The sequence below is a fragment of the Oncorhynchus mykiss genome, chromosome 2 (genome assembly GCF_013265735.2).
Source record: "Oncorhynchus mykiss isolate Arlee chromosome 2, USDA_OmykA_1.1, whole genome shotgun sequence".
Lineage (NCBI taxonomy): Eukaryota > Metazoa > Chordata > Actinopteri > Salmoniformes > Salmonidae > Oncorhynchus > Oncorhynchus mykiss.
This window is the reverse complement of record NC_048566.1, coordinates 75,128,574-75,146,490: the sequence shown is the minus strand read 5'-3', so window position 1 is coordinate 75,146,490 and position 17,917 is coordinate 75,128,574. Positions and strand designations below refer to the sequence as shown.

Sequence of the window (17,917 nt, the reverse complement as noted above, 5' to 3'; positions counted from 1 at the left end):
CAGAGTCCATGTCTGGTTGGACAACAGAGGAGCCAGTCAGATAGTCCGACCCAGAGGCAGGGCAGGGTAACACATCTGGGATGCTTGGGGATTTGGTTATCAATCGTTGCTTAGCAACCACACACACCATCTCTCTCATCCTATCTCTCTCTCATCTCCCATTAGCATAGAGAGGAGAGACAGAGAGGGGACAGACAGAGAGGATAGACATATAGAGGAGAGACATAGAGAGTGAGACAGAGGAAATAAGCAGAGAGAGAAAGGAAGGACATAATAGTGCTGAAAGATAGGAGGCTGGAGGCCTTGACAGACAATAGACCGAGATGGAGCCGCCAGTCTCTAGACTGGGGATGCAGAGGTGCTAGGCTAATGCTTGCTATACACACTCTCTCAGCACAGCACACAAGTTTTTGTTCTGTGTGTTTACGTGCGTGCAAGCTGTGTGTGTGTCTGTGCACGTCTGCATGTACAACTTCTACTTTTCTGTCCTGTAGTCCAGTGTTTCCCTACCCTGGTCTTCCAGTACCGCCAACAGTCCACATTTCTACTGTAACCCTGGACAAACACACCTGATTCAACCTGTCAACTAATCATCAAGTCCTCAATGAGTTGAATCAGGTGTGGTTGTCCCGGGCTACAATGAAACTGTGTACTGTTGGGGGTACTGGAGGACCAGGGTTGGGAAACACAACTGTAGTCCACTAGGAGCCATTACTGAGAGGATGTTGCCACCTGATGGACATGAAGCGAATATACAGGAATACGTGTAGTGCTGAAAGTTTGATTGAATACAATTGACTGGGGTGGATGTACATATAAGAGCCGAAGGAAAAATAATAGTTGCAGATTACATAACACACTCAAATATGAAACCAAAAGTCCTTTAAGGTTGTGGAATAAATCTCTTTTTATATTTATTCTTTAGACTTTAGGTAAACAGACGGTTTTTACAGCACAATTTGCATAATAATATCTCAACACATCCTGTGTACAACCACAAAACCAGAACGCTAGATTCTCCATTTTTACACTGAATGAAAAACAAGACAATTTTACAAGCAGAATCTTTATACAGTCGGAATACCATTTCCGATAAATCTATACATATTCTCTCTTTTTAAACATAATCTGGAAGCAAAAATATTGACAGACCATCAACAAAACATGCAACATCCAGGTTGGCTCGGTGACGTCTGCGACATGGTTGTACAGTCAGACACCCATGGGTTGACAACACAGTCTGATCACATAAGTACCTCACACACACCACTAGAGACAGACAGACAGACAGGCAGACAGACAGACAGACAGACAGACAGACAGACAGACAGACAGACAGACAGACAGACAGACAGACAGACAGACAGACAGACAGACAGACAGACAGACAGACAGACAGACAGACAGGTTTGAGTTTTTTGTCTTCTTTTTTTTTTACACTCACATGCTCGAACCTCAGACAATATGATTCATCAATCTCTCTAGAAAATAAAAACACTTTGTATTTACACAGATCAGATGAGTATGCCACATTCACGCCCAACAGATACACGTTTGAATGGTTTCACGGTTACTAGCAACGGACTTAGGAACAATGTATATTAACTATCTAGCTAAGGGAAATCTAAGGAGACCATTAAGGGTCCTTGGACAGTCCTCAGACTCATCATCATTGATTTATACATACATGTGTTGGTGGTTGTATCAAACATACAGATTGATGTCTCCTTAGATTTGTGCATTGTGAAGCAACATGTACCTTAAATTGTCTGTGAATGTAGATGTTGTTTTTTGTTTTTCTATTGCCTTGGAAATGAAAAAGAGTGGTGTCTGAACTTCTTCCTACAGCACAGATAACATGACTCAACATCATCTCAACATGGAGACACTAACTGGAACAGATACTTCAACTTGCATGTCATGACACGTTACACAGGACAATGAAATCAATCACCGATGTAATACTAAAGTGCACAAGCTTCATGTACATGATAACAGCTGTTAAGTAGTAAAACAATCTCTATTTTTTTTATCCTTTTCTTCAATAATATATAAACCAAAATAAATTAAAATTCTATTCATAAGATACATATTTTCAGACACAATGTTCACTGATATTACATGTTAAGAAAATGCATTCAAACACAAGGTCTATGTTGCATAGAATGACTTCAACACAACCAATGGGTTTGCATACAAAACAAGGTTGGCACGACAACATCATTTTCTGTAAAACTAACCCTCTTTAAAATCACGTTTATTTGTCTTATGAACATTTGTGACATCTTGACTCAGTGTCTGAATTTCGAGGCTCTGATATGGACTTAATTTATTAGGAAATTGCATCTGTCCTCCCTAGTTGCTCAGTGATATGCCTTCAGACACTGACAGTATGGTTGAGGGTACTAGCTCTGTAGGGTCACTTGATGAAGTTGTTCACTATGATCCACTATATAGATCACTGGAAATAATAATATACTAACAACAGTAGCGCCATATGGTTCTGAGCCCATAGATCTGGACTGTATATCAGTGTGTATCAGTGTGTCCTGCCATGTTATGACTGGGACATAGGTAATGACTTAGAGCTTTGATCAGAGGCAGTGACAAAGGCTGGTTCACTGTGTTGTCGCATTACATCCACTGACACTAACTGCACAGTGTACAATTTACAGTGTACTGTTTACAGTGTACTGTTTACAGCAAGATGTTGAGTGTTCTGTTGAACAAACTTTAAAAAAAAAATGTTTTTTACAGAACCAGACTGTGATGTCACACACGCAGAGGACAGGTGTGTCTAACTGTTGCTTTAACATAGAATAGGTGAGCAGCCCAGCAGCCCAAACAGGGGAGCAAAGCAACTCACCAGAGAGAGGCTACACACCCCTCTGTCAGATTGCAGGTTGGTCAAGGTGGCCAGCAATCTCGGTTTTGCTCTCAAACCAAAACGATTGTTTAAGCCTCCAGTCACATGTGCGTAAGACATCACAAAAACATAACCAGTCTGATGAGTCCAGTAAAATCATGGGATCTTCCTCAGTGAGTAACATTCAGGACATAATGAGGGGAGGGGACGGAACATTCCTACACACTGCTGTCTGTATATGGAATGGACTCTCTCATAACACAATATATCAGACTGAAATGAGTTTGAAGGGAAGGGACCTGGCATCCTCTTCTATCTGTTCTCTTCTCCCCACCTGTAAGAGGAGGGATATCCATGTAGTAGTTCTCCTCTAATGTCTCAGTTGTGCTATGAGTTCTACATTCACCATTTGAACTGCATTTTCCTATTTTCCCACTGTATAACACCCAGTTTAACTGCATAACACCAGAGCTAAAGGGATTGGATTGTCTGTGCTCCTTCCATACTCTTGTCTGTACAGAATGTAGTCTTTAGAATAAACTGTACATGAGGAGACACCTCATATCGTCTGTAATATATGTATCTATGGTCATAAATACAATTTCTCTGTACACTGTGTCTCTGATATGATTCATATTCTGACATATATCTATCTAAATCTGAATGTACATGTACATCTATCCAGTTAAGGTCAAGTTGGAGTTTTATGGCTGTTGGCAACAAACTGTAATGGTACATTACTGCCACCTACTGGACTTGAGCGTTCAGGTATGGTCAGGTTTCGTTAATTACTTATCAACCATATAATTGCACTGTACTTTTTGTACACAACATAAATAGAATCTTACAACAAACATTCCATACTTTTTCAAGCAGCCAAGGACAAAAACACACAAACAAATACATCAATTTGAACCCCACTCACTGACTGACTGACTGACTGACATTTTCACAGATCAATCACAATAATGATAATGATCTGATAAGCCATAAACAACCGTATCAGATCCAGACAGAACAGAAATGAGTAGTTCCATCATGGTAACTATCTTTGTGATATTGCTGCCCAGTCCTGTTTGACGTCAGGTTTTGCATCCGACATGTCGAGCAGAGAGCTGAGAGGTGGTGAGATGTGTTTGTCCTCTTACAGTGGAGGACTTCTTCATTCCTCGGTGTGTGTGTGTGTGTGTGTGTGTGTGTGTGTGTGTGTGCTGGCAGTCTATCCAATCAGGGCACAGTCTCTGACAGTCTTTGGTCCAATTAAGAATCAGGGTACAGTCCATGTATGGCAGTGGGAGAGAGAACAGGAGGATCAGTTCTTTCTGGGCATGTCCGTACCCGCAACCCCTCTTCCTTCCCTCTTATCTCTTCTTCTCCTCCCCCTCTCTTTTCTTTTCATACAGAATAACACAAAGGGGATGAAGGGCACTGTGTAACTCAACTCCTCCTCCTCCTCGTCTTGACAAAGAACAGCCATTGACCAAGAGTATTCATTGATCTTCACTGACCTCTGGTTGACCCCTCGGTGTCCTCTCAAGTCGATCTCTCATGACTGGTTGTGTGTGGAGCTGACCAGCAGCTTGTGCCAGCTGACCACCCTCTTCCTCATGTCCACCTTGTCCAGCCAGATGTAGGCCTCTCCTATCAGGGTCTTCTTCATAAACTTACCCCCGTTAGACACCAGGAACAACTAGGGACAGGGGGAACACACACACATACTTGTAGTGTCCTGTGTGTTTGTTTGTGTTTGACTGTGTGCGTTCATGCGTGTGTGTGTAAAGTACCGGTATTACAGAACAGTCTTAGGGGCTGTTGGAACAATAAAACATCTGCATAAAGCAGGACACCAGAGTAAAAAAAACACAAGGTGTTAGAGTGTGTGTGTTACCTGCAGGGAGTGTCCGGTGGGGTTGAGGCTGAACCTAAAGGTCTCGTTGAAGGAGGGTTCTCTGTCGTGACGACACACTCTGGTCTTCTTCTTGATAATCCTCTTCTGAGTCGCCACGTTCACCACATACAGCTTCACATAGAGATCTACAGACAGACACACAGTCAGACGGTCAGACAGTCAGTGAGGCAGACAGACAGACAGAGTCAGACGATCAGTGAGGCAGACACACACACACGCAGTTACCTGGTAGGTGGTCTGGGCTCTTGAATTTGTAAGTGATGTTTCTACACTGTAGGACTTCCAGGATCAGCTGGTCTCCCTCTTGTTTCACCTCCTTCTTCAGAGCAACCTTGATCTCCCCCATCACCTGGGTCTTACCCCCACCCCCTGGAAGAGGAGGGACAGAAGGGGTAGGAGGGAACAAGGGGGTTGGCAGCAAGGGACAGAGTGAGAGAGAGACAGAGGCGAAGTTACAGCGAGATACACACACCCTTCCTCTCTGCAGATGTAAATTATTCAACACCAACGCATTATTGACATACTGCCTGCACCAAAATGGATCCAGGGGAGGACTCTCCTCTCTCCAGTTTCACTAAACTCAGTTCTGAACCCAAAACCATTCTCCGCCACGTCACTGTGGCTGTAACTCGGTTAGAAGTCAGGTTGGGAATGCTCGTTTCCAGTAAAGGTTTGAGAGGTCAGTTGCCAATGATAATGAACCTTTGAACTGGCTGCCCAGTTGTGCACTAAGATGGCCTCTAGTCTATTGTTATGGAGTGAAACTGGAGAAACTGAGAGAAAAAGAGAGGCACCATGACACCTGAGCTATCTGATTCCTAGATATAGTTAAGACACAGAGAGCGAGATAGTTACTTTCTATGTATGGGACCAGGCATTTAGAGGTGGTGTTATTTCCTGTTCGGTCCAGCAGATGGCAGACATGTAAAGACAAAGTTTATTGGGAGATACTGGCACACACACACACACACACACACAGTCTTACCCTCGCTGTCTGATAGCGAGAGTGGCAGTCCCTTAAACTTGTCAGGACCGTTGGGGATGATCTTCCCTCTGTTGGAAATGAACACACATTAGATCCACAGATACAAAACATGTATGTGATACATCATCCACCACCACTTTTAACACAAGTCTTCAGGTCTTAGGTGAGGTCACCCATCATGCTAGCACCACCCCACACAAACAGGCTGTTTACTCACATGCATGGGACCTGGAAGATGGCACTGTCCACCCCTGTGCCAGCCCCCTCGTCTCCATCCAGACCCCCATACCCCTCCATCAGACTGGGGGCTGAGGACACCACCGGCCCAGACACATCCCCCAACCTGTGGCCTGGTCCTACAGAGGGTCGGGGGAAAGAGAGAGAGAGGGAGAGAGAGGAGGGGCAGTGAATGACGGCATGTGTGTCAGTGTAGAAGGGAGAGAAAGTGAGATTTATTTCACTACCTTGATAATGTGTGTCCATAATATTCTATAAACTATAATATAAAAAAAAGTTACTAGTATTCTCATATATGAATGTGAATGTAAATGTTGTAGCTACATCGGTGGTCACAGTGTTTATTTATTTGATTATGTGGCTCTCCATTAGCTTTTCCTTCTGGTGTCCGTAACAACAAACAAGTGTTCAATGAACATACCCTGCCTAAGCTTACAGGTAATAATACATTTACTGACAAACAGACTAAAACAAACATGGGTGACACTTTCCTTAAATAACAATCCATCATGATGTAGCTATAATGCATTGTAAGACCTGTCATGAGCATGTATGGCCCCTTTACAATGTCTTCTCACCTCTTATAAAGGGTCATACATCCTTTTAACAAGATATAAAGCATTATAACTGAACGATTTATGTAAAGTGCTACTGATACATATGGAATAAACATGATGTAATAGCAAAGTACGTAACATAAATATAATAATACTAATTTATAAACATGCTAAAATAATAGTTATGGTAATTACTTGAATAGATGGGCATATTTATTATGATTTTTAACTAAAAATGTTTTTACCCCAATTTCATGATATCCAATTTGGTAGTTACAGTCTTGTCCCATCGCTGCAACTCCCATAGGGACTCAGAAGAGGCGAAGGTCTAGAGCCATGCGTCCTCTGAAACATGACCCTGCCAAGCCACACTGCTTCTTGACACACTGCTCGCTTAACCTGGAAGCCAGCCACACCATACAACTGGCGACACGAGTCAGTGTGCATGCGCCTGGACGGCCAAACCCTCCCCTAACCCTAACCCTCCCCACTGCGATGCAGTGCCTAAGACCGCTGTGCCACAAGGGAGGCAGCATTAATTATGAATTTAAATAAATACCAAAGTAACTATTGAGACATTTTTGACTATTTACACATATATATCAAAACTCTAAATGGTTTACATGATCATTAAGTTGTTTTATGTTTCTTAATGATACCATGCTTGTCTAGAGGAGATAAAGGCCTGAAGTTTGATTAGTGAGGTTATATTATATTATTCTTGTTTCTAATTTCTATACTCCCGTCCTGTTGTCTCACCTTCCCCAGACACTGCTGTTCCCCTGAAGGTCAGACTCCTTTCTGTACTCTCATTGGCCGGTGAGTGTAGAGTCAGTTTCCTGTTGCCCTTTGTCCCCCATGCTGCTGTGTCTGTACTTCCTGGTGTGTCTGGTCAGTGCCAGTTGGCGTTTATAAACTCATCACGTCGGGGGTGGGAAGGGAGGAAGGGCTACTGGTAGACTATACATCTCAGGGTATTTGTATCATTACATTGGACACATTTAGGGGTCAGGGGTCACACACATATGCACACAAACTCACACTTGCTCACACACACCTACGGGGGCTTGACCTTTTCCAATGAAAGGGCAGTTAGGGGATTGAACCAGACACACAAACTAGCACCAGGAGAGGGGGGGTGGGGGGGGACTGCATGTCACAACCTGGGGGTCAAGCTCTATCATGGTTTCTAGACCTGGAGGATGGATAGGGGATCACACTGGGAGACAGTAAAAACCATGTTGGAGAGAGACATGTATATCCTCACTCTATTTAGACTGGGAACTGTGGCTGTTTTGTCTCTGTCCTGTGTGTTACTGGGCTATTGTGAGTGTCTGATGTGTGTATGATGGAAATCTGCTCACTCTGAGCCCAAACGGTGCTGTGCCCCACTTTCCCCAACCCTGCAGACGTCACAGTAACGTCAGAGAAACGGAGGACCATACACATTTTCAGTGTTTAGTGTGAGAACAGCAGTTTATAAATTAATTTTTAATATAGATTTTAGATTGAGATGTTTTCTCCACAGGCCAGGGTCTACTATAAGATCTGCCATGCAATGTTTTAGTGATGCACTCTGACTAGATCAGTGGGTGTTACACCCCTAGAGCAAACAAGAAAACCCAACAGAATAGAACTTAGAGGAACCATCTAATTGCTTAGAAGAACCAATCAGAAGGCCAGAACAGAAGGGAGAGGAAAAGAAGAGAAAAGAAGGAGTGATAGAACAAGAGGAGAGATAAAGGGAGAGATGATGAGCTAGCATGCGTGGCAGAGCCGAGAGGAAGTGTGTCACAGGAAGGGTTGGGGATTACTTGGTTGGAGGCGGGACTGTTGCACGGCGGCCTCGGCGGCAGCTATAGCTATCCCAGCATCCTCCAGGTGGGCTTGCGTGACGCTGCTCTTGCTCTGGCTGCGGGATGGACCATGGGAACGAAGCTGGCCGTCTGAAGATGACTTAGAGCTGCCTGGACTACTGTGGGATTTCTCTAGAGTCACCATCTGCATGTCTGGGAGGAGTGGGATGAGGGAGGAGTGGGAGGAGGAGGGAGGAGGTAGTGATAGAGAGAGGGAGAGGAGATAGAGGAGATAAAGGGAATGTCTGTAAAAGTCACTAAAAGAGCCATGTAGTAGTTACACATTTGTACTGTGGCAAAAACATAAAAATAGAATAACCTTGACTTCCTTGAACTAACACCCCACCCTTTCTTACTAGCCCTGACTTTGCTGATAGCTATTTTATTGAGAAGAAATTGTATTACTCTGACTGTGCTATGTGGTAGTCTCACCTACAGTAGCTATCGTAAGATGAATGCACTAACTGTAAGTCGCTCTGGATAAGAGCATCTGCTACATGACAAAAAACAAGAATGACACCACAACATGAAGGGCACTGAGCCAGATAAGTGACTGGCACTAAAAGTATAATTATGATAGCCATTAGCAAAACTGTCACCATGACTACATGTTCTCTCACTATGACAACAGAGTGGCAATCAGCAAAACGGAAATGAAGAAAAACTGTAAAGCAACTGAGTGGCTAAACCACACAATGGCAAGCGTTAGTTAAAAGCAACAAGGCAGCTGGAAGAGGCTGACCTTTTGCTGGGTCAGGGAAGATCCCGTGGCTCCTGCTCTTTATCACAGAGTTCTTAGGAGACTCATGGCACTCCCCCATCTGCAATGCAATTCAATTAAATGTGCTATATGCATTATAATCAGTAAGTTACAATCAATGATGGCAAGGATAGATAGTAGACAATGAATACAGTACAGTACAGTACCTGTCCCTGCCCCTGTCCTTGGCCCATCCCTGACCCCATGCCCTGTCCTGGTTCTTGCCCCGCTACGGACCCCTGTCCCGGTCCTGTCCCTGCTCCTGGCCCCCCAGGCCCCTGAGCGGTGTGGTGGGTTCTGCTGTGCTCGATGCTCTCACTCTGCTCCTTCAGAGGCAGCCAGCGAGGAGTGTTGTCCAGCTGGGATGTGTTGGACAGGTCTATCAACACCTGGAGAGAGAGAGATACAGAGAGAGAGACAGAGATAGATACAGAGAGAGATACAGAGAGAGAGAGACCGAGAGAGAGAGAGATACAGAGAGAGAGATACAGAGAGAGAGAGAGATACAGAGAGAGAGATACAGAGAGAGATACAGAGAGAGATACAGAGAGAGAGAGCGATAGAGAGAGATAGAGATACAGAGAGAGAGATACAGAGATAGATACAGAGAGAGAGATACAGAGAGAGAGACCGAGAGAGAGAGAGATACAGAGAGAGAGAGACAGAGATAGATACAGAGAGAGAGATACAGAGAAAGAGATACAGAGAGAGAGAGACAGAGATAGATACAGAGAGAGAGAGAGACCGAGAGAGAGAGACAGAGAGAGATACAGAGAGAGAGAGAGAGACAGAGAGAGAGACAGAGAAAGAAAGAGTAGACATGTATGCTTGTGTAAGCAAAGACTTATAGGAAAACACAGCAAATATACACTGACTATACAAAACAAGCAAAAACCTGGGAACACCTGGGCCCAGATTCACAAACACCTGAGCCCAGATTCACAAAACTCTTCTTACGCAAAAACTTAAGAAGCTTCTTGAGAAAAAAAGTGAATAAGATAGTTTGTAAGTGCAATTCCCCAACTAACGATTTAGTGATTTTCTTATGAACTTCTCAAATATCTTCTTCCAAATAATTGTTGCTAGGCAACGGTTTTAGCTGGCTATGTAGTTAAGCAATGGCAATCATGTTAGCATATTTCCTACTGAGATTACTGTTCTAAAACATGTTCTTGGGTTTAAACTAATCAATACTGAAACTTTCACATGAAGTTTGTGAGCGAATTAAACATGTTAAATTGCTTTCGTGAGCTTTTTCTCTCACTGCCCTTATTTTAAGACAAGGGTTTAGCTACCTTGGAAATAACTTTATTTTCAGAATCTAATGTCTTCTTAACTTTTTGCTGAAGGAGTAACATAAGAAGTAGCGCTAGAACATTTCCAATAATCTTTTTGAGGAATAGCAGCTTGTCTTAACTTTCTTCTTAAGTCTATAGTTAAGAAAAAAATGGCAGTTAAGAAAACATTTCTTCCTAAGAACGTTTTGTGAATCTGAGCTCTGCTCTTTCCCTGACATAGGCTCACCAGGTGAATCCAGGTGAAAGCTATGCTCCCTTATTGATGTCACTTGTTAAATCCATTTCAATCAGTGTAAATGAAGGGGAGGAGACAGGTTAAAGAAGGATATTTAAGTCTTGAGACAATTGAGACATGGATTGTGTATGTGTGACATTCAGAGGGTGAATGGGCCAGAAAAAATATTTAAGTGCCATTGAACGAGGTATGATAGTAGGTACCAGGCTGCTGGGTTTTTCAGGCTCAACAGTTTCTTGTGTGTATCAAGAATGGTCCACCAACCAAAGGACATCCAGACAAATTGACACAACTGTGGAAAGCATAGGAGTCAACATGGGCCAGCATCCCTGTGGAACGCTTTTGACACCTTGTAGAGTCCACGCCCCAACAAATTGAGTCTGTTCTGAGGGCAAAAGGGGGATGGAGAAAATTAACATTAGGAAGGTGTACCTAATGTTTGGTATAGTCAGTATATTTTGAGGTTTGCTGTGAACAAACCACCATTCTACCTTATAAACAATTAGGATCCTTCTCCATTTAGCACAGGATCCGTGGGATTCATTACATAGACTGACAAACAATGAAACTAGCTTTGAATAAAGTCTTGTTGAGAGGGGAGCCATAAGGCTGGAAATATGGGCCGCTTTTGGCTAGAGAACATTTAAAAATATGGCATCAGGAGACATTAGGGTAAAGGGATGACTGAAGTAAATGTATGTGACGTCTAAACCAGAGTGTGTCTGATTCTGGAGACACTCACTTCTCCCAGGAAGTCATTGGAGGAAGATCTGTCATAATCCCACACTGTCACCTCCAGAGTCTTTTTCTTTAGCTGAGAGACAGAGAGAGTGAGTAAGAGAGAGAGAGAGAGAGAGAGAGAGAAAGAGAGGTGGGGGGAGCGAGAGAGAGAGAGCGAGAGAGAGGATGAGCGAAAAGTGATTAAATGAACAAATACATTTAAACGAGTTATGCCAAGTACAACACCCATGCAGTCGTACTGTATATCACTCAACCAGCCAGTCAGTGGACTGGGTAATTGTGTGTGTGTGTGTGTGTGTGTGTGTGTGTGTGTGTGCGTGCGTGCGTGCGTGCGTGCGTGTGTGTGTGTGTGCTTGGCAGGAGAGTGGGAGAGTAAGTGGGTAATAGAGCAGCATTTACAACATCAGTGGGCAGAATAGAAAGAAGTAGCTAACAGCAGAGAGTCTCAGAAGAGACACTAGACTAGAGACACTACTGTCCGCTGAGAGAGAGCGCCGTATGGACTGACTGCACTCATCTTACATTGTCTGAATTGCAGCTAAGCAAAGGCTGCTACTGTTATTTTTAATGAAGATGTCTCTGTTTCTGTTTCTCTCTGGTGACTGGTAGTCTGTAAGGGGGTTGTTTAACCTAACCAGGTCAGCGGTGCTATGGGATTCAGGGGATTGGTAATGGGAACCAAGGCTGCAGAGGGATAGTCAGAAAATCCCTAAGGATTCAGAACTACCAATCCAACTGGAAATAAGATGAACATAAACATTCAACATTAATGTGGATGTGTGTGTGTGTGTGTGTGTGTGTGTGTGTGTGTGTGTGTGTGTGTGTGTGTGTGTGTGTGTGTGTGTGTGTGTGTGTGTGTGTGTGTGTGTGTGTGTGTGTGATGCATGCGTTAGTAGGTGCATGTGTGTGTGTGTGTTCCTACCTGTTCCAGGTGTATGTTCTTGTAGATGACAGTCTGGTTCCACTCTGGGTTCAGACTCCTCTGGACGTACTTGGTCCTCCTCTTGTTCTCAGCACTGTGATGTCATAACAAAGGGACACGTTTAGTCTCAGACGTGGTCTTTGTATGTTAATATGGCCACATCATTGTAGATTTTCTCCAATTACATTTGATGGTAGATATAGAGATGATTTTGCAGGATGTCAATAATTGAATATCTGATTCAATATAATTATATCATCATGATGTCTTGCAAATGTTGGATGAGAGTAAATTGCATAGGCACACTGGCTAGACGGGATCACAACATCATAGAAATAGTCAAAGAAAGTCAAAGAAATAGAGATGTCTGTAAGGTTGAATCAATATGTGACTGTGAGGCACAGCTCCTCTCCTGTAGCAGAGATGATGAGTGTAGGGTGAAAAACATATCTGACTCATGGAATGATTTCACATTTCAACCTTGATTTCAACCCGGCAATGTTCTTGGCTGAATTTGCACATCATACAATCATGAGTTGTTTAGGATGACAGAGATACAAATAGGAGAAAAAAGAGAGAGAGAAACAAAGTGGAGAAAGGTTAGATAGAGAGAGAGGAAGAGCAAGAGAGTGCTTTTATCAACGTATCAACGCAAAATGGATAACGATGAATAATGATGCGGGAGACAATGAGGAAAAGCACTTTGGAGGCGGAAAATGTACGTGGGGAAAAACACTGACTGAATGCAGAGAAGCAGAGAATGATAGAAGGAGAGAAAGAGAGAGAGGAGAGGAGTAGAGAGGATAGAATAAGATAATAACAAAAGGAGAGGGGCAGAGAAGGAGAGAAGGAGAGAAGAAGAGAAGAGGAGTAGAGAAGAACAGAATAATTGGAGCAGAGAAGGAGAGAAGAAGAGAAGCAGAGGAGAGAAGTAGAGAAGAACAGAAGAAGTAGAGCAGAGTAGGAGAGGAGAGAAGAAGAGAAGCAGGAGAAGCACTACACTACCTTGCGTTCTGGACTACCATGACTTGTCTGAGAGTCCAGGGGAGGGATAGGAGGGTAGAGACAACAAACAACAAGTACCGCAAAAAGAAAGAAACCATCAGAGAAACAGAGACATAAACCATCAGAGAAACAGAGACAGAAACCATCAGAGAAACAGAGACAGAAACCATCAGAGAAACAGAGACATAAACCATCAGAGAAACAGAGACAGAAACCATCAGAGAAACAGAGACAGTAACCATCAGAGAAACAGAGACAGAAACCATCAGAGAAACAGAGACAGTAACCATCAGAGAAACAGAGACAGAAACCATCAGAGAAACAGAGACAGAAACCATCAGAGAAACAGAGACAGTAACCATCGGAGAAACAGAGACATAAACCATCAGAGAAACAGAGACAGAAACCATCAGAGAAACAGAGACAGAAACCATCAGAGAAACAGAGACAGAAACCATCAGAGAAACAGAGACATAAACCATCAGAGAAACAGAGACAGAAACCATCAGAGAAACAGAGACAGAAACCATCAGAGAAACAGAGACATAAAGGGAAGGAGATAAAGAAAGACAACATTGAAACATAAAGACATGGTTTATTTACTACTGCCTATTGTTAAAACACAGATCAAACAGTCCATTTATACTGAGATAGAGAGAATACACGCGTCAAACGTTTGATTTATGTCCGGGTGCCGTGTGCATGCCCATATTTGGGCATCCGATCAAGACATCCTGGTGCGAAGTTATCATATGTTTATGCCCATATAAGGGCATCCTGTTCCTGTTGTCATGCGTTAGAGTGTGTGTTAATTTATGCATATATTGCATCTATTCCTTTGAAGTCGTCATGTTGGTTGATATGTAGGAACCTCGTTGAACTGGGGGGTATGTGTTTGAACATTTCAAAGAGGATGGCCCCACACCCCCTATTTTATTGACCTTAGGACTGTTGTCTGTGAAACAGGAATGTCCGGGGATATTGTGGGGAGCAGATGCATTATAAATAAGACCCAGAACAACACATGCAGCCATGATAAACCACTAAAGAAATTAAACATGGATTTTGTGATCAGTGGCAAAGCAGTGATGACCGTAACAACGGAAGCAGGACCGCGGTTGAAACATAGAGAAAGGTCAGAGTAAAAAGCAACAATATACAATGCGCCAAAAAAACATTTTTAAATGTGTATAGAACCCAATACCGCCCGCAACTGCGCTGAAAGATCAAGTGATGATGTCTAATGGACAGCTATGGGGTTATCAGTTTGATTACCGAGCCTGTAGAGTGAACCTCTATACGGTAGCCTAAGGAGAATAAAATACAGACCAGACTTTAGGAGTGGACTACGGTCTTGAAGACTGGCAGGTTTTTCACAAGGTTGTGTGTCCCAAACTGAGAGTTATCACAGAGGGGTATAGCGTGTTCACGGGCTACGAGACCCGTTGGGAAGGTACCCCTGACTCTTCAGGAAGAATATTTCACAGGGTGAAAATACAAAGAAAGAATGGACTTCCATGTGGATGCGTGGAGTTCTATATCAGCAACGAGGAAACTCACAACCAAAACATTCGTGATGGTGGCCTGACTGGGGATTTTATGTTGCGCATGCTTATTCCTTTTAAAAGTTGGGATCTAATGGAATTGAAAATGTTAGAGTTGTTGGACGCTCTTTTTGTACAGAGCCAACAACGGCAAAGCATTGTTCGGCTAAGGAAGTGCATAATATACAGTGGGGCATAAAAGTATTTAGTTAGCCACCAATTGTGCAAGTTCTCCTACTTAAAAAGATGATGTAATTTTGATGTAATTTTCATCATCATCATTTTCATCACTTCAACTATGAGAGACAAAATGAGAAAAAAAATCCAGAAAATCACATTGTAGGATTTTTAATGAATTTATTTGCAAATTATGCTGGAAAATAAGTATTTGGTCAATAACAAAAGTTTATCTCAATACTTTGTTATATACCCTTTGGCAATGACAGAGGTCAAACGGTTTCTGTAAGTTTTCATAAGGTTTTCACACACTGTTGCTGGTATTCTGGCCCATTCCGCCATGCAGGTCTCCTCTAGAGCAGTGATGTTTTGGGGCTGTTGCTGGGCAACACGGACTTTCAACTCCCTCCAAAGATTTTCTATGGGGTTGAGATCTGAAGACTGGCTAGGCCACTCCAGGACCTTGAAATGCTTCTTACGAAGCCATTCCTTTGTTGCCCGGGCGGTGTGTTTGGGATCATTGTCATGCTGAAAGACCCAGCCACGTTTCATCTTCAATGCCCTTGCTGATGGAAGGTTTTCACTCAAAATCTCACGATACATGGCCCCATTCATTCTTTCCTTTACACGGATCAATCGTCCTGGTCCCTTTGCAGACAAACAGCCCCAAAGCATGATGTTTCCACCCCCATGCTTCACAGTAGGTATGGTGTTCTTTGGATGCAACTCAGCATTCTTTGTCCTCCAAACACGATGAGTTGAGTTTTTACCAAAAAGTTATATTTTGGATTCATCTGACCATATGACATTCTCCCAATCTTCTTCTGGATCATCCAAATGCTCTCTAGCAAACTTCAGACGTGCCTGGACATGTACTGGCTTAAGCAGGGGGACACGTCTGGCACTGCAGGATTTGAGTCCCTGGCGGCGCAGTGTGTTACTGATGGTAGGCTTTGTTACTTTGGTCCCAGCTCTCTGTAGGTCATTCACTAGGTCCCCCCGTGTGGTTCTGATATTTTTGCTCACCGTTCTTGTGATCATTTTGACCCCACGGGGTGAGATCTTGCGTGGAGCCCCAGATCGAGGGAGATTGTCAGTTGTCTTGTATGTCTTCCATTTCCTAATAATTGCTCCCACAGTTGATTTCTTCAAACCAAGCTGCTTACCTATTGCAGATTCAGTCTTCCCAGCCTGGTGCAGGTCTACAATTTTGTTTCTGGTGTCCTTTGACAGCTCTTTGGTCTTGGCCATAGTGGAGTTTGGAGTGTGACTGTTTGAGGTTGTGGACAGGTGTCTTTTATACTGATAACAAGTTCAAACAGGTGTCATTAATACAGGTCACGAGTCGACAGAGGACAGAGGAGCTTCTTAAAGAAGAAGTTACAGGTCTGTGAGAGCCAGAAATCTTGCTTGTTTGTAGGTGACCAAATACTTAGTTTCCACCATAATTTGCAAATAAATTCATAAAAAATCCTACAATATGATTTTCTGGAATTTCTTTTCTCATTTTGTCTGTCATAGTTGAAGTGTACCTATGATGAAAATTACAGGGCTCTCTCATCTTTTTAAGTTGGAGAACTTGCACAATTGGTGGCTGACTAAATACTTTTTTGCCCCACTGTATATAAAAAAGTATGCAAAGAAAGTTGTAAATATATATACGGGACATGACAAGGCGAGGACAAAAGACATCTGACTGCTATGCCATCTTGGTGACAAACCTATATAGCGGATGTGTGTGTTTCAAAAATTCAGCGACACAAGCCTGTAAATGTAAACCAAATATACAGGGTGTTGCATGCTTGGATCGCTGAGAAAACGGGGACTAGTATCCTGCTACGAATCCTGAATTGTCTGTGTACATAATACTCGATGTTCGCAAAAATAAAACATTTAAATGAAAATGAAATCTTGTCGTTATTTGAAAGGGGCTCATTAACGTTATTGCACCTCAGAGAGGCAAGAAGGATGGCGGAGCAGATGTTGAAAAACATTTATTATAATCCCTCTAACCCCGGGTCTTATGGGGGTAAGGAGCGTTTACAGAGAGCTATAGCCAAAGAAACAGGTAACAGGTTAGGCGCTGCTCAGGTGAATGAATGGTTAGCAGAGCAGGATGCTTACACTGCATAAACCTGTACGCGAACAATTTCCAAGAAATATAGTTTTTTCTACTCTTCTCTCGTCCCAGTTTCAGGCGGATCTATGTGACATGCAGGTCCTTGCAGATAAAAATGAAATCGCTACATGCTAAAGGTCATAGATATTTTCTCTAAAATAGCATTTGTAAGGGTCTTAAAAAATAAGAGTGGGGCAGAGGTGACCCGTGCCTTTGACTATCTTGAAGGAAGGAGGAGCCCCCATGAAAGTGTAGACTGACGGTGGAAAATCTGTTTTTAATAATACTTTTCAGAAACTCATGAAGAAGCACAATATAGTACATTTTGCTACAGGCTCGGATTTGAAAGCTTCAGTTGTTGAACGCTTTAACAGAACTCTGAAGGAGTGGATGTGGAAATATTTTACAGCTCACAACACGCATAGATATATCGATATAGTTCAAGATTTAGTAAAGGGTTACAACTACAGCTACCATAAGAGTATACGGATGAAGCCCTCCGAGGTCTCTTCTGAAAACTCTTTTGAAGTCTTTAAAAATCTGTATGGTTTGTTCCCCCTTCGCTGTAAGAAAAAAAAATATTTTAAATTCATAGTGGGGGAATTGGTACGTATATCCAAGTTGAGGGGTGTTTTCAACAAAAAATATGAGCAAGGTTACAGCGATGAGATGCTCAACGTTACCGAATGTCTAACGGACATACACC

General features: G+C 42.9%; 2 protein-coding genes across 5 annotated transcripts in view; both read right to left on the bottom strand.

Moving 5' to 3' along the window:
- LOC110501950 (voltage-dependent calcium channel subunit alpha-2/delta-1) overlaps positions 1 to 4,489 on the bottom strand; it is a 114,838-nt gene extending 110,349 nt beyond the window's left edge. Inside the window, exon 1 of the mRNA XM_036955531.1 lies at positions 4,375 to 4,489. The gene's annotated coding sequence lies outside the window, so the exon portion shown is untranslated. The remainder of the gene's footprint in view (positions 1 to 4,374) is intronic.
- The window catches only part of LOC110496136, a 153,947-nt gene continuing 136,919 nt past the window's right edge, over positions 890 to 17,917 (bottom strand). For 3 of the 4 annotated variants that reach the window (XM_036955517.1, XM_036955519.1, XM_036955520.1), the window contains 11 exons: positions 13,372 to 13,398; positions 12,367 to 12,460; positions 11,446 to 11,517; positions 9,338 to 9,559; positions 9,153 to 9,231; positions 8,369 to 8,563; positions 5,978 to 6,116; positions 5,761 to 5,828; positions 5,001 to 5,144; positions 4,755 to 4,900; positions 890 to 4,556 (listed from right to left, as the gene is read on the bottom strand). In XM_036955517.1, the coding sequence (XP_036811412.1) occupies positions 4,413 to 4,556; positions 4,755 to 4,900; positions 5,001 to 5,144; positions 5,761 to 5,828; positions 5,978 to 6,116; positions 8,369 to 8,563; positions 9,153 to 9,231; positions 9,338 to 9,559; positions 11,446 to 11,517; positions 12,367 to 12,460; positions 13,372 to 13,398 (1,330 nt within the window). In that variant the 3' untranslated portion in view covers positions 890 to 4,412. The remainder of the gene's footprint in view (positions 4,557 to 4,754; positions 4,901 to 5,000; positions 5,145 to 5,760; positions 5,829 to 5,977; positions 6,117 to 8,368; positions 8,564 to 9,152; positions 9,232 to 9,337; positions 9,560 to 11,445; positions 11,518 to 12,366; positions 12,461 to 13,371; positions 13,399 to 17,917) is intronic. The other variant, XM_036955518.1, reaches the window with a different exon arrangement.